General features: G+C 58.5%; 1 protein-coding gene across 2 annotated transcripts in view; it reads right to left on the bottom strand.

The window, feature by feature from the left end:
- Positions 1-926: 926 nt before the first annotated feature.
- ITPR3 (inositol 1,4,5-trisphosphate receptor type 3) overlaps positions 927-15,916 on the bottom strand; it is a 67,669-nt gene continuing 52,679 nt past the window's right edge. For both annotated transcript variants that reach the window (XM_053668982.1, XM_053668985.1), the window contains exons 34-58: positions 14,659-14,779; positions 13,976-14,166; positions 13,235-13,383; positions 12,983-13,091; positions 12,792-12,882; positions 12,521-12,690; positions 11,184-11,358; positions 10,828-11,012; positions 10,538-10,738; positions 10,296-10,406; positions 9,759-9,854; positions 9,536-9,637; positions 9,360-9,446; positions 8,753-8,863; positions 8,463-8,655; positions 8,125-8,250; positions 7,518-7,690; positions 6,711-6,875; positions 5,886-6,078; positions 5,327-5,431; positions 5,110-5,237; positions 4,170-4,335; positions 3,354-3,514; positions 2,188-2,349; positions 927-1,723 (exon numbers count right to left, since the gene is read on the bottom strand). In XM_053668982.1, coding sequence (XP_053524957.1) covers positions 1,655-1,723; positions 2,188-2,349; positions 3,354-3,514; positions 4,170-4,335; positions 5,110-5,237; positions 5,327-5,431; positions 5,886-6,078; positions 6,711-6,875; positions 7,518-7,690; positions 8,125-8,250; positions 8,463-8,655; positions 8,753-8,863; positions 9,360-9,446; positions 9,536-9,637; positions 9,759-9,854; positions 10,296-10,406; positions 10,538-10,738; positions 10,828-11,012; positions 11,184-11,358; positions 12,521-12,690; positions 12,792-12,882; positions 12,983-13,091; positions 13,235-13,383; positions 13,976-14,166; positions 14,659-14,779 — 3,540 coding nt within the window. In that variant the 3' untranslated portion in view covers positions 927-1,654. The remainder of the gene's footprint in view (positions 1,724-2,187; positions 2,350-3,353; positions 3,515-4,169; positions 4,336-5,109; positions 5,238-5,326; positions 5,432-5,885; positions 6,079-6,710; positions 6,876-7,517; positions 7,691-8,124; positions 8,251-8,462; positions 8,656-8,752; positions 8,864-9,359; positions 9,447-9,535; positions 9,638-9,758; positions 9,855-10,295; positions 10,407-10,537; positions 10,739-10,827; positions 11,013-11,183; positions 11,359-12,520; positions 12,691-12,791; positions 12,883-12,982; positions 13,092-13,234; positions 13,384-13,975; positions 14,167-14,658; positions 14,780-15,916) is intronic.

Below are 15,916 nucleotides of genomic sequence, written 5' to 3'. Positions count from 1 at the left end.
CTCCTTGGGGGTCTCATCCAGCCTCCACAGAAAGGACGCCCTATGGTTCCGGAGAAAGCTTCAGCCTAAGAGGGATGCCCTTGAGCATCTGCCTCACCCATGGTCAGGGTCAGGGTAGGGAAGTGTCTGGGAAAGAGGAAACAAAGGACTCCGTTGGGGCCTCTGGGCAAGGTACTTCCCATGCAGCCATAGGAGCCCCACCTGTCAACGGGGGTCTGGCTGGTTCCTGGCAAGGTTCTCCAGTTCCTTCTGTTGTAGGAGCTTCTGGTAGATAGCCAAAAACAGCAGTAAATGTGGAAGACGGCATCCTGTTGCAAACAGCAGGAAGTGGTCAGCAGAGATGAGAATAGCCTGCTTGGCCCCCATTTCCATGACTCAGAAAGACAGAACAAGGTCCTCTGCCGCTGGCCTTGCAGAAAGCCCATGTTCCAAGTTGGTTTAAGGGACAGAGTGGAGCTAGAGGGGCCTTGGCCAGCAGGGTCTTGGGCTGTGGTGGCTTCAGCCCTCTGTGCAGGTTCTGTGGGAGGCCACAGGGCAGGGACACCCTGGCAGGGACATGCACGTCAGTCACTTTATTGTTCATGGAACCTTAGCTCTTACTAGCAGCCTTCGTACCCGAGCTTTCGTCTGTTAAAAAGCAAGCCAAGAAGGGTTAGGGCAGGACCAGCAGTCTTGTGGGATGTGGAAGTCAGTTCTTCAGCATGTTTGCACCTGGACTCCTCAATGTGTTTCGGAATGCACACAATAAAATGCATAGGATTATGACCAAAACCAGTTATACTGCAATACAGTTGTAGTTCTGTCCAGGGACCCCTGTTAGGAATCACTGTGAGACAGTGTCACTCACCATCTCCAGGGAGCCCAACGTGAGGCCCGGCCAGCATTAGCCCCCTACAGACCCAGGGGTATAGGAAACAGCATTCCTTTCTATAGTTTTATTAATTTATTAAGGCAATTAACATATTAGTTCTCAGGCCAAAGATTTGTAAAACATTACACCAAAAGAAGAAAAAACAAGGGGTCAAAAACCAGCCACTCTGTCGCACCCCAGCCCTGTCACCAGGGCCTGTGCCTCTCCCAGGAGCAAGGCTCTCCATTCTCGAGTCAGCAGTCCACCTGGGGCCGGGGGTGGTCCAGACACACAGTGAGGTCTACACTGCAGCAGATCTGAGCAGGAGGGAGCTGTGTGGGCGGGGGCAGGGCTGTCCACAGCCTGGGAATAAGTTAAGTAACAAAGCCCTAGAATCCCTAGCAACAGCATTACTGCGCCTCCCCCAGAGGCAGCAGCAACCAATATGTAGTGCTTGGAATACGGAGGTGACCCCAGTCCTAATCACCCACAGGAGGAATATAAAGGAGTGTCAGTTACTGCTTTAAGAGACAAAGCAATAGTCCTTTTAGAGGACTTCTCTTTCTTTAAAACATGAAGGTAAACTGACTCCCGGTGAGTTTCTGAATCTTAAGGGCTCCAGGCGGGGCTGTCAGCTCTGTGGTTCCCCTCTCCGTGCTGGTCAGAGGCTGGGTGGGCACCTAGCCTTGAGAGCTAGTGGGCTGGCTGGGCCACCCAACCCAAGGGAAGGGGCAGTATTTCCAGTCACAGCTCTAGGTACAAGCAGCACCTGTCTGGCCTTTGACGGGGCCTTCGTAGCTCTCCTCAGCGGCTCATGCAGTTCTGGACATCCACGAAGCCCAGGCGTTGCCTGCGTTTCCGCTGCTCCGTCATCTATGGTTAGACAGATGCCAACAGGTCAGGCCGCCCAACGCCCTCTCCACAGGCAGTGCTGGCCCAGGCCTGCGCCCACCCTCCCACTGCGGACCCAGCTGCCTTTCAGCCCTGGTGGCAGGCCAGGGCCCTCAGGGTGCAGTGAGGATGTCAGCCTCAAACACTTGTCCCTGATTAGCATGTCACAGACCCCTGATTTGGTGCAGCTGGGAAAGCACCCCACCTGAAAGGGGCTGTATCTTTCAGAGGCTCAAGGATGGGAGTCGGCCACCCCTGCTCTAACTTTCCTTGGGGGGGAGTGTGGGTTTGAGATCCAAGAATGGAGACCAGGGAGAAGGAGACACACGAAGGCCCCAGCCGCTACTCCCTCCACCCCCTTGGCAGGCTGGACTGGCCCCTCAGTGACAGTCGGGGGCTGCCCGGTGGGTCCCCAAGGTGGTACCTAGATCAGGCTGGGCGCACACCTGCTCCTTGAGCTCGTTGAGCTGGGCGGTGAGGTGGGACACCAGCTTCATAGTGGAATTAAGCTTGTCCTGAAGGATGCGGATCTCGTTCTGCTCCCCCTCCCCTTCGTTGCTCACCAGGGACATGGCCCTCATCCGGGGGAACCAGTCCAGGTTCTTGTTCTGAAAAAAGATCACCAGTGGGGTGAGCAAGCTTGGGCCCAGCCCGGAAAAGCCATGTTGAGAAAAGCAGTGCCACCCCGCCCTCAACAAAGCACTCCCCAGGGATGTGTCATGGGAAAGTCTGAACTGACTGGGTCCTCCCCCGGGGCCAGAGCAAGCTGGCAGTGAACCTACTGCGGTTAAGGCCCAGCACTGTGACAGGCTGACTTCCGTTAGGCTGCCTCAGTCTTTCACTGCTATCGGCACCATCTGTTCACTCTCAAAACACGCCCGGAGCGGGGGTGCTCTGCACCAGACCCCGGACCTCCTTCCTTCCTTCCTTCTCTCCTCCCCGCAGCGCGCATGCCCCACACCCCAGGAATATTCGAGTCAAGCAGATGGCATGATCGGGGAGCAGGAGGCCTGCTGAGGATGCTGGGTCCAACACATGTCTGAGAGGCAAAGCCATGGTCCCCAGGATGGAAGGAGTAGTAGGGGTGCCAGGCAGCTTTCTGGTTCCTTATGGCAAGCTGTGAATTCTCAGACCAACTGATAAACCTGTACTCAAAGATCAATTCAAATTACAGACTTAAACACATAAAACTCTTTTCTTCCCACAAATATATCTTTGAGCCTGCAATGTATGTGCTGTGTGGCAACTTGAAGATGTGCCACATCAGTTACCCAAAAGCAATATATATATTCCCTCGGGATGGTCCACAGCGGTGGCCAGAGCAGGGTCTGCCCTGCTCCCATGCCACCGCAGCATCACGCACCCATGCCCAGGGTCACCACACCGTCCTTTGTGGCCGATGGGTTTGCCATGGCTTTTTCTTAACAACAGAGCCCAAGCAGGACCATCTGCGACACAGGCAGCTGGCCGGGCTCTGAGTCCCCAGGGGCGGGCTCCAGCTGCTCCTCTGCTCCCCTCCCGGCCTTTCGACAAGCGTCCACTGCGTCCCGCATCACCCCGGGCCTCCCCGGTTAGTGCAGGTGGCCGTAGCCACCCCTCCCAGGGCTCACACCTTGATCATCTGGGCCACGTAGCTCTCGGGCCCCGTGTAGTCCGTCTTGTTCTTCACACGGACCAGCACAATGAAGTACAAGTAGTTCCACATGTTGTGCTCGAACTTGATGTGCTCCTCAAATGACACCGTCTTGTTATCAAACTTGTCTCTCTCCAGACCTGAGGATGCAGAGTGAGGATGAAACCTCCCGCCTCCAAGAGCCCCTGTGGGCCGGCGGGGCTGCACGCACCACCTCCGCGGCAGGCACATCTGTTCTCAGGCTAGGTCTGACGAGTGCAGGCAGCAGCCCTCTCTAGGCTATTAGGTCACTTCTGTTACCCACTTAGTGTGGAGACTCTGCCCTGCCTCAGCTGCAGCCCTGCAAAACGGCAGCTAAGGACCATGGGAGCAAACATCAGAGTTCTTGAATCCAGAGAAGCAAGATTTGTCCTATATGTGACACCTGTTCCTTGGTGTGAGGTGGCTGGAGAGGGGACTAGCACTTCATACCAGGGATGGGAAAAGCCCTGGACTGAGACCAGAGGCTTGAGGCTGCTGACTGGGCTTTGGTGTCCTCTGCAAACAGGGTTTAAAGGGATGGTTTGAGGCCCTGTCCCACTCCCTCTTTCTCCAAGTTCAAGCAAGGGCCTATTGTCCCAATTCTGAGTTGAGCAGCCATCAAGCCATCAGTGCCAGGGCAGCCCCAGGACAGCCCCAGTGGCCACAGAACCCAGGGAAGGGCCAAACTGAGGCTGCCACTGGCCTACATAATGTCCCAGCCCACAGGTACCCCAGCCCCACTGTGACCTCTGCAGGATAGAAACAAGGACTCACCACAGATGAAGCACGTGGTCTTAAGAATCTCCTCCTTCTTCTGCTTCTCACTGCGCAGGTCAGCAAATGTGTCAATGATCACCCCAAAGATGAGATTCAGCACAATGATGATGACAATGAAGAAGAAGAGGAGGTCGTAGACCACTCGGGCTGGGAACAGAGACTCCTGCAGGGCAGGGCAGAGAGGCTGAGCCCAGCAGTCCCCTGGCAGGCAGGGCTCTAGTGGGGGTCAGGGCTATGACAGAGGGGCCCAGCCCGCAGCAGAAGGAAGATGGCAAAAGTGGATTAAACAGCAGACTCAGAAAGGAGGCCAGCCGGGACAAAGCCCTGAAGGAGCTGGGCTAGAGGTTAGGCCTGTCCCTGCCCCTAACTTCTGGTTAGGGGAAAGGCCAGAGTTGAACTCCTAGGCCCCACTCTCAATACACCAGGCCTCACATGTTCTAGAAACCCTCTGTGTGACCAGGGAGAGGGCTTCTCACCCCTATGAGACTGGGGGACAGGATGCTGTTCTGGGAAGGCTGGGCTGCCCAAGCCAAACCCTGAGGCCTCTCAGTGAAGCCAAATTCAGCTCCCCTGCTATGGGCTGGGGCTCCGCCTCACAGATAAAACCAATGCGGCCCAGAGACCTGCCCACCAGCTGACTCAGCCCTTCCCCAGTCTGGGCAAGGCTTGGTCACCAAGGTCTCCCCTTACAGAATCCACAGGGAGCTAGCTGGCAGGGTGTCTGCGCAGACTGGGGTGAGGATGGCCCAAGAATGTAACTGCATATCGACTAAGTGGGAAAGCACAGGAAGGAAGGTACAAACGGGGGGCTTATGACACTGAAGACTGAAGGGCCAAGCTGCTCTGTCTGGCTATGGCCTGAGGGTGGGACGCTCACAGCTGCCCACCTGGTCAGGGCTTAAGCCAATTGGATGTGGAAGTGGGGGGTGATGCTCACATCTTTGGAGGGCTTGCGGAGAATGTCACCGACGCCGCCACCATTGCGCAGCCCATGGTTCATGACAGTGACGATGCACATCAGCAGAGTGTCACAGGCTCGCTCCGTGTGGCCCAGGTCCCCGTCCTCTGTAAGCAGAGTGTGTGCTCACGCTCAGGCCAGGCCACCTGCCTCCACCCCGCCCCACCCCACCCAGAGTGCTGACACATGCCCTCACCTTCCAGGCCCTCGGGCACAGTAACCTCTGAGACACAGCCTATACCATCCCCACTGCACGTATCCATGAATGTGGTGGCTCCATGTGGCATCCCCAAGGGGCTGGCTGGAGGGGACATGAACGAGGTCATTAGGAGGTCAAATGCCTGGTCTTACCCTCCCCCTGGCTCACAACCTCCCCAGCATTGAAATCCCCAGGAAGCCTTCCCTGATCCTACCAGCTCCCTACTCTGTCTGCCTACAACAGAAGGGCCTTCATGTGCCTGCCCCTGCCAGGTTATGCAACCCTAGGCCTGGCACATGGGCAGCCCCTGCAAATACTGAGTTTAACACGAATGATAAGGTCTGCAAGCCAAGTGGCTCCTCAGGCAGCCGGAGACCCAAGACTCCCACCACACGGTCTATACCAGGGAAGAAGGAGGTGTAAGCTAGAACCCCCCAGAACCCAGTACAAGAAACTGAGGTGGGGCTTAAGCAGTCCCAGGCCCTGGTCCTGGTCCTGGTGTCAGTCACCTGGAAAGGCCCTCTCGTCCCACACCGCCCAGCGAGGGGCCCCAGACCTCTAGAATGGTTGCTGGGCAGCCGGTCAACCTCGAGGATGAAGTCATCCTTGAGGAAGAGGAAGCCGACGATGGAGAAGAGGTAGACGAGAATGAGGGCCAGCAGGGCAGTCAGCAGGATGGAGCGGCCGTTCCGGGTCACGCTCTTGATGACGTTGAACAGAGTCTCCTCACGGTAAATGAGGTCAAAGAGCTGCAGGGCAGAGACAAAGCCTTGAGGGCCTGGGTGATGCTGCTGGGCCCGCGGGCTGTGTGGCTGTCCTCCCCGGTGGTCTGCTCTTGAGCAGGCACAGCCCCGCCTGTGGCCCAGTATGGAGGCTTCTCAAGGAACCTGGGGTTCTCAGTCCAAGGAAAGGGACAGACCAAGGGGCAAGCAGGTGCCACAAACAGTGTTAAGGAATGGCCAACTCTGATGGTGAGCTTGCTTGTGTGTGATTGATGTGCCTTAGCTCATTTCATCCTCGCAGTTATTCTAGAAGGTAGGTGCTGCTAAATGTCCCTGTTTTACAGATGGGGAAACTGAGGCATAGAGCTGTGAAGAATCTTGCCCTTCTGTCCTAGTAGTAGCTAAACTAGGATGGTCTGGTGCCAGAGTCCAGGCTTAAATCAGCACCACACAGGGGTGAGGGGTCAGACAGAGGCCAGAAGTGGCCATCAGGGCCTTGAAGGCCAGTTTGGGGTCAAGCTGAGGACTGGAAATCCATTCCTTCAGGCTCAGCAGCAGGACATGACAGAGACTGGTGCTACAGAACCACGAGCAACTCGCCCTGCACGGCCCCAGCTGCCCCTGCACCCCGCCCAGCCTCACCCCTCCACAGGTCTCACCAGGATGCTGTAGAAGAGCTCATGAGCAAAGAGGCCCAGGACACTAGTCAGGATGTAGCCCACGTGGTAGAGGAACTCCATGTCCATGACCATGGCCTTATAGCCCCGGATAAAGGTGCCACGGTTGCCCACGAAGCTCACCACGAACACAATCTTGTTGGTCAGCTGAAGGCGAGTGCAGGGCACAGGGGTCAGGCCCCGCTGCCCACCATGAATCTCCACCCCCACGGCCCTGCCCACTGTACAGCTCACTGGCCACACCTCCTATGGAGAGGATGTGAGCTGCTCCTGCTCAGCCAGGCAGACACGGCATTAATGAAAATGCTGCCAGAAATGCACCTGGGCTCCTAAGACTAAAATAAAGGAGAAGCCACCTGGGTCCCCCAGTTCCAGGAAGAAAGTAATATAAGTAAAAGGAGAAGACCACCCTCTGCCTTCACAGTGACTGAGTTAGGAAAAGAAGCCCCCTTGCTCAGTGTCCGTTAGGAAATTGCCATAAGATACAAATCTTTGCTGTATATAAATTTTTGCTGTCCTCAATGCGAGCAGCGCAAGTGGGCGGGGCAGCAAACACTGCTGTGTGCACAGCAGCCCTGGTGCTGGGGCTCCGAAACGACTCCTGGCTGGATGGCGATCTCTAGTGCCAGCTTCCCAGGTTGTCCAGGGAGACGGAGGAGGCACAGAGGGGTCCCCACTGCAGGTCCATAATGAATTTGGGATCCCAACCCAGGGACAAGAGGGTGGAGCAGAGCAGTGCCTGCTGGGAGGTGGCTGGTTGGTTTGGGGTGGGGGGTCCCCAGCACTCACATTGAGGGCGCCCAGGATGTTGAGCGTGGGCCCGATGCCCAGGTAGTAGATGGAGCGCAGGATGAGCGCCACGATGAGCGGACGGACGCTGTAGCGCTTGGTGAACAGGGCGGTGATGGAGAAGCAGATGAGAATCCAGAAGAGCAGCGAGATGAGTGGGGAGTCCAGCACTCCTGGGGCCAGAAGCAGGGCTAAGAATGACATGCTCAGGCCCCCCCCACCCCAATGGGCCCCAAGAAACACCCCTTCCTAGAAGCCTCCCCTGTAAGTTCCTAGTCACCTGGTTTTAGGGAACCCCATCACACCCGCATCACTGGGCCTAAAGTGGGAGATACTCGCCAGCTGCTGCCACCAAATGTGGTCTCTGGCTCATGTGTATGTATATGTGTGAGCTGTCTCCAGAGGTCAAGGACCCTGTCCATCCCACTGGGCCACACCTATGTCTCCCCACAATGGGGTGTGCAGCCCAGAGGGCAATGCATGGAAGTGCTTCTCTCCAGTCTGCACCTGGTGCCCTCATGGCTTAGCTGGCCCCCAGACCCTCCCCAGTCCCGGGGAGGTGGCCTGTGAGCTCCAAGTTTCCTGCCTGCCAGCCCCGTATCCCGACCTGTGGATGCACCCTCCACGTAGGGGTAAAAGAAGGCAATGATGATGTTGATAAACACGGCCAGGTTGAAGGAGATGCTGCCCCACAGGGTCATGCGGCGAGAGAACCAGTAGATCAGCGGCATGCCTGAAGGAGGAGGCTGGTGTGAGGGGGTCCCTGATCAATTCCATCTGCTCACCCGTCATGGGCCCACTGCCACACAAACTCCAGCCCCCACTTCAGAGGAAAACATTGAAGCCCTCCTAGGAGTGAGGATGGGGCAACCACCCGCAGGTAAGGGAGGCACTGGGAGCAGCATCAGGCCCAGCCCTGCCCTCCCGCCCCGCCGGGGTCCTCACTGCGGAGCTTGCGCTGCCACTCCATCTCGTTGTGCAGGAAGGAGGACTGGTCGAAGAAGTCGCTCACTTTGCTGCCCTGCTCATCCTGTTCCGTGGTGGTGAAGAGCCGGTGCTTGGTCTCCTCTGTCAGGAACTGGCAGATGCCAGGCACTGGAAACACAATCTGCTCCATGCTGCGGTCCTGCCGCACGATCTGGCACATATAGGCACATGGTCGCACCTGGGCTGAGGCTTCCAGGTCCCAGCTCATGGCCCTCACCCCCTGTGTCCCTGCCACTGTTAGTCTCCACCTCAATCTGGGACGTGTGGTTCTCGTAGTAGGCCAGCGGGTCCTCTTCCTCCTCCTGCGCAGGTGCTGAGGACTTAAGCATCTGCGACAGCTGCTTATTGTTGAGGCTGAGCTGGGGGTGGTGAAGGCACTGAGGTCCGGTGGGGCCCACAAGGCCTGAGCCCAGCCCCAGCCCCAGCCCCAGCCCCAAACGGGTAGGAGGGAGTGGGAGAGCCATGTCCAGACAATCCTATGATAGTGCCCTCAGTCCTGCCCAGGTGCGCCCTCGGTCCTGCTCCTGGCTTGCAGACCCCGCACAGACCCACCCACTTGCTCCAGCCCTGTTCCCCCTTCTAAGTCCTGGTTTCACCCCTGAGCCTCATGCCCCCAATTCCAGCTTGATTCACAGATCCCTACTTTAACTTAGATCCAGGCCACGCTCCCTGGCCGCAGCTCCTTCCTGAGTGTTTGGCCCCACCCACCTCACCTCCCCAGCCAGGCCATCCCTTGGACATGGCCCCGCCCTCAAATCCCAGCCTCCCATCCCCATAACTGCCCACCCCTCTCCTGCCAGCCCCGCCCCTAGACCTAAGCCCCACCCCCGCGTCCAGCTCTGTCGGGACCCCCACCATGGAAGAGATGCCCTCAGCCTCCTCCTCTTGGATGCGCTTCACAGGCTTCAGCAGGTGCTGCAGCTGTTTGTTGTGTCTGGAGAGCTGAACGAGAGGGCAGTGCACAGTCACTGCAGTATAGCTGCTGGGAGACAGGGTCGCCAAGGGCTGGGCCCACGGGGTGGGGCTGGTACCTGCAGTGCCAGGATATAGATGTTGTGGCCCACTTCACGTGGGCTCACCTCTGAATTCTCACGCTCCTCCTCCTGCAGGTAGGCCTTCTTGATGACGTCCACCTGGTGGAGCAGTGCCTGCTTGAATGCTCTTCCTGGGATTTAGGGCAGGCTAGGCCCTAATCCCCATGCCCATATACCCCAGCAGGGCCCCCTTCCCACCTGCCCACCAGTCCAGCCTCACCAGCTCCTGGGGCCGCAGGCTGATGAGGATGCGCTCAGCATTCTCACTGTCATGCCGGCTCTCCATCAGAGCCAGGAGCAGCTTGGAGGCATTGTCCTAGGGGGAGAAGGGACACAAGCCACAGTCTGAGGGCCCCTGCCCCTACTGCTGAGTACTCTGTAACAGCCCCTCCCGGCCTCCCTATCCCCCACTAACCCGAAGCTTGCTGGGAGGTGTCCTGCATATCCAGGCCACCCACAGGCCACCTTCACCCCCACACTATGGCAGGCACACTCAACCCCCCAGGCAGCAGGCACATACACAGGTGGCCTGCCAATAAACTGTGAATATGTTTGCTTCTAGAGTAACTGTTTGCTCATGCATTCACTTGTCTGTACAAATCAACACACACACATTACACATGTGCAGGCGGCACATGTCACCACGTGCTTGCACGTGTGGTACATCACACCAGCGTGCATGTTGCATGTTACATGCATGTGTGAACGCACACCTCATGCACCCCTATGCACTCACATGGGCTGCCACGGGCCCCACCTTGAGTTGCAGCACCAGATCCATTCGGTACTTGCACAGGGGACTGATGTCGTTGAGAATCAGTGCAGTGATGATGTCTATGCCGTTGGACTCATGCGTCACAATGCAGGTCTGGCAGAAGCAGTGTGGGGACACAGGGCCCAAGTCCCTCAGAACTGTGGTGGCTCCAGGGGCCATAGCCCCTTCCCTCCCAGCCTGCTCCATCCTCCTGCACGTCCATGCGGCCACTGGCTGCTGCTCACCTGGTTTTCGTGGCAGGGGCCCTGGCAGTACTCGGTGAGGGTCTCCAGGGTCTGAATGACGAGGCCCACATTGTCCTCGTTGATGTAGAGCCCCAGCAGCCCCAGGCCTCCGGTGGTGCTGCCACACATGATGTCCAGGAACTGCAGCGTCTCACACACCAGGTTGTAGTTGGTCTTGTTGTTCTGACAGCGCAGGAAGTTCTGCAGAGCAGATGAGGTGGGCATGGCACGGCTGGGGACCGGGTTGGCTGGGCAGCAAGGAAGGGGTGGGTGTGTGACGAGGGGCTCACCTGCAGGTCCCGGTTGTGGTTCTCACACAGCAGCTGCAGAAAGCGCAGGATGGGCTGCATGATGAGTACAGATGTACCCATCTCATTGCTCTGCGCACGCTCGCCCACCTCGTGCCCCCGGCGCAGGCCAGGGCCCAGAGAATAGCAGGATGAGGAGCCAGGCATGGAGAAAGAGGCCACACGGCCTGCAGGGAAAGGTCTTGGTGAGGCTGGGGCTCCTGGAGTGCCAGACCCTCACCCTCATCCTATGTTGCCACCCTGAGCTCTTATCCCTGCCTGCGATGCTCTGCCCCTGTTCCCTCTGACCCCACCACCCAGCACCCCCACTTGTCCCTGTGTCCTGGCCCAACCCTGACCTTTGGTGGTGGGGTCTGCTGGCTCCCGGTCCTCTCGGGGCTGGCTACCCAGGTCGCTCATGTTGACGGCCACTGTGGACTTGGTCTCCTGCTGGGCCCGCTTCATACGGTCATGCAGCACCTTGAAGAAGCGCTCTGACTTCTTATCGCTTGTCATCAGGTTGTAGAAGGATTTCTAGGGGTGGATGGTTACATGGCGGCAGTTGGGGGCAGGCCCAGCACTAGGCCTGGCTCTGAGCAACTCTTAGTGAAGCCCTGGAGGCCTTTGTCCTGTGCTGCAGGGACAGGGATGGGGCGCAGATGGGGCCCCCAGACATGCCCAAACCCGACTGAGGATGGGGAGCCAGAGACACCCCTGCACCCTGAGACTAAGGCTGGGTGGGGGATGGTGGAAGGGGAAGAGCCTGTAACTGCTGTAACTGTGATGCCGGAAGCTGGCACTAGCCTCCTGACCACCTTCTGTCTCTGCCCTTGACCCTCACCTATGCCCACACAGCAGTCAAGGAGTCCCTCTGACATCTAAGTCATGTCCCTTCTCTGCTCCAAACCCTGCAGTGGCCCCATCTTACTCAAAGGAAAAGCCAGGCCTACCAGGGCCCTCGAGGCCACACGATGGCCTGCCACCTCTCAGACCCCAGGCTCTACCATGCACACCTCCTCCACCCCTTCCAGCTACACAAGCCACCTCCTATTCACGACCTTTGCGCCAGCTGCCTGCTCTGCCTGGTGCACCCCACCCTGCCCACTTTCAACACGCTCACCTCCGGGGCCTTCCCGAGTACCCCGCTGAGATACCCCTTCCCCAGTGACCTCCGTTCGACACGCCCTCCGTGTTACTCAGGGATCACAGACATGGACTGTTGTCACCCCTGGGATGTAAGTGCCAAGAGCATGTGGGTTTTGTCTTGTTCACTGCTGAATATTTACACTTCCTCAAACATTTCCAGGCACACAGAAGGCACTGGATGCAGACTTACGGAAAGAATGGAAGAATGACTGGGGATAAAGCAACCCGAGAAGGCTTTTCGGAGGAAGTAGGGCTCTAGCTGGGCACCAAAGGCTGAGAGGATGTGGGAGAGGTGGGATGGAGACCTGGGCAGAGGCTAAGAGGCGAGAATGGCGGACATAATGGGGGGCAGGATGGTGGGGAAACAGACTCAGACCTGGCCGGAGCAGAGAAAAGTGACCACAGGACACAGGGGGCAGATGTGGGTGGTGGAGTTGCCACAGGTACTCAGCCCAGCGGCCAAGACCCCATAAATAAGCAACTTGGCATGCTGTCCTCCTCCTGAATGAGATTCACCGCCAAAAGGCAGTGAGCCCCTGGCCCCCCACACCTGGATCTCGGTGTTGCCACCATCCAGCAGGCGGATGGCCAGGCCGATGCTCTCCTGAAAGATCTTCTCATTCTTGGTACTGGTGATGAGGTCACACACCAACTTGGTGGCCCCCTCCTTGTCCAGCCGGCACTGGGTGGCTGCGATTGCTGACCAGTCTTGGTCTAGGCCTGGAATGGGGAGACTTGCTTGAGGGGGAGCTAATGGGTGGGAGGGCCCAGAGATGGGCATACAGGCCACCCAGAGGCACAGTGGAGGCAGCAGCACTGACCGATGCCCATGGGGTCGGGAAGGTCCCCCCGAGAGCTGAACTTGCGGTGTTGGAGGTAGTTTTGCAGCAGCATCTTGCGTAGCTGGTTGCCCTGGGGGGAGGAGCAAGGCCCCGCAGTGTACTTCATGCCTTTGAACCGCTGGCCCGACAGTCCTGGCCAATGCACCCTGCTGTTGCTACCTGGCACTCACCCGGTCCCCGTACTTGGCCTTCTTGAGCAGCATCTGCTGCAGGGTCCGCAGCACCTTGACGCACAGCTTCTCCTCTGATGCCATGAGGTCCTGAGTGTGCTGGATCAGCCTGGCAGCACGAAGGAGGTCATACTGGGGCATCCCCAGTGCCTCCCTCCAGACACGCACCCCACGCCCAGGGACTCCTGGTCCCTGCTGGGCCCCTCCCTGTCTCAGACTCCCACCCCGCATCACCCCAGGCGTCCCCCTCACTTGGACAGGAAGCCCCCACTCTCGCAGCGCTGGTGGGCCTCACTGCCCTCCAGGAAGAGCAGCTCGGGCAAGTGCAGGACGTCCACAAGCACAGACAGCTCAGCCTGCACCAGGGGCCTCAGGCGCTCCTCCAGGGCCGTGATGATGTCCTGCGGCGGGCCAGACTGGGTCATCAGCAGGCCCAAGAGATGGTGGCAGCTTGACTGCCATTCCTGTACCCCAACACTAAATAGCCCCACAGATTGCCCTACACAGGTCTGGGGGTCCCGGGCCTACACAGCCGCCCTGCACAAAGTATGACTTCTGTCTGCTCAAGGGCCCATGGCTTGGGAGTGGCAGGCTGTCCTCTAGCCTTGTGTCTTTGGACAAACCCTGTGCCCTCTCTGGGCCTGTCTCCTGCCACATGGGGATAATAAAGCCACCATACCCTTTACAGGCCAATGAGACAGTGGCCACAGGTGCACAGCACACACAACAAGGTGCTGCCAGGACCGTGGGGTGTCCTGACCCTCTCTGAGTGCCAGTGACACTAGGGGATGCATGGGTTCTCCTGGCTCCCCTAGAATGGGGGAGCAGGCCCGGCTCTCCTGGCTCACCTCTGCCCAGGCCTGCACTTAGCAGCCCCCAAGGAAGGACCAAGCCGAGCAGCCCTTTCCCAGGGAGTGTGGGCAGCACAGGAAGGGATGCTCCTCAAGAACAGCCCTTCCACAGCCGCCGCTGTGCCGGACAGCCCGCACCCACCTGCAGCTTCTCGATGATGTTCTTGTAGTCCCACTGGTTGGCAGTGGGGGTGACCCGAGGGAAGGTCCGCGTGGCCGCCTTGTAGTTGGAAGCGTTCCGCTGGGCAGCAGCCACAGAGCTGGCACCGCTGCTGAGCAGCAAGCTAATGTGGGCGTCCAAGTCCATGGGCAGCGAGATGCCCCGGCCCTTGGCTGGTTGGGGAGAGGGTGGAGAGGCTCAGCCAGCCAGAGGGGCCAGGCCCGGGGCTGCCTCGCTGGGGAACAAGGTGAACTACGCCAAGGCGCTGGGTGCAGGGACTTTGACTGAGATACGCTCTTCCCCTTTTGGGGTAAAAAGAGGGAGTTTCTGCCTCTTCAATTTCATGCCAGATCCACCCTGGCCCCTCCGCTGCCCCACTCTCTCTAATGACCTGCAGTCCTCCCTCCTGCCTGAGGCCACGAGCAAGCACAGCACTCTGGCTGAGGACCGTCACCCAGCACTCTCCTCCAGGAAACTGACTGAGGGGAGAAAACAGCTTCTCAATTGCCAAGATGCCAGCTAGACACCAAGAAGGACTTACTGAGAAGCACCTGGGAGCAGAGGGTGGGCAAACTTAGGGATAACTGTTTGCTGTGAGGCAGGTGTCCCTGTGGAGCGGGGCAAGGAGGGGTGGTGGGAGCCAGCCGGCGCCCCGGCACACTCACCCACCATGGCGAGGGTCCGGATGCAGGCCTCCACCGAGCCCTTGTGCTGCTGCTGCAGCCACGGACACTCGAGCAGCCGCGCAGTGGACTGCAGCAGCTGTACCACGATCGTCTGGTGTGTCTGCAAGGAGCACCAGCTGCTGCAGCCTGGCCCGCCCTCCACCCTGGGCAGCCGGCCCAGGGACCAGAGCCCACTGAGAAGGGCAGGCTCCAACAGCTACCATGTGATCAGTGCCAGCTGGAGAACGGTGCCCCTCTCTGTGCCCAACCCACCAACTGTCCACAGCAGCCCTGGGAGAGCTCCCAAGGTCCAGGTCTGGGGCTTCCAGCTCTACTGCTGACCCTTTCTTCCTTTAAAAGATCTTTAAATAAATTAATGTTATGAAGAGGTAATATATGTACATGGTTCAAAAACCAAAAGGCAGCCATGGCTGGTGTGGCTCAGTGGATTGAGCACCGGCCTGTGAACCAAAGGGTCACCAGTTTGATTCCCAGTCAGGACACATGCCTGAGTTGTTGCCAGCCAGATCCCCAGTATGGGGTGTGCGAAAGGCAACCACACATTGATATTTCTCTTTCTCACTTTTTCCCTCCCTTCCCCTCCCTAGAAATAAATAAATAAAATCTTTTTTGAAAAGGGCACACTCTAAGAAGTTGCACCACTATCTTTGATCCCACCCTCATTCTCCCACACTCTGCCCCCGGGCAGATAAGTAGGGAATGCCGACACAGATGACCAGAGGCCCACCCTCCCAGAGAGGTCCCGGGGCCCCAACACATGGGTGTCAAAATAAACCCGCCCCTGCCGTGAGGGGACCCACATTCTCCTGCCCACGCCCAGCCACACGACCCCCCCTGCAATGCCCTTCTCTCCGCCTGTGGGCAGCCCCTCCCACTGGGTTCCTGCAGGGGTGTGGCTCCTCGGCCGAGGGAACCTGGCTCTCTTTCATTCCAGAGCTTTGGGGCTGTGAAGTCTGAGCATCCGCTGCGAGGCTGTGACCCCTTCGGTGAGTGGAGTTGGAGCCCCGCTCACTGGCCAGCCCGCCTGTTTCGTCCTAGGGACCCCGAGACCAACACCGAGCTTCTCTGTGCGCCACTCTCCCGATTTTGGCTGTGGCTCTGCTGTCCACCGTGGTGAGCATGCCCACCTTGACTTTGGTGAGCCAGTGCAGCCAGGCATCCCCCGCCACCCCAGACCCATCACACCAGGTGAACTTAGGAATTCCTGCTGTGTGGCACAGGACAGCTCCCACCTCTG

This window comes from Artibeus jamaicensis, unplaced genomic scaffold (genome assembly GCF_021234435.1).
Source record: "Artibeus jamaicensis isolate MK-2021 breed Jamaican fruit bat unplaced genomic scaffold, CSHL_Jam_final contig_1539, whole genome shotgun sequence".
NCBI classification, from domain to species: domain Eukaryota; kingdom Metazoa; phylum Chordata; class Mammalia; order Chiroptera; family Phyllostomidae; genus Artibeus; species Artibeus jamaicensis.
The sequence above is the reverse complement of the archived record's forward strand: the minus strand, read 5'-3'. Positions and strand labels throughout refer to the sequence as shown.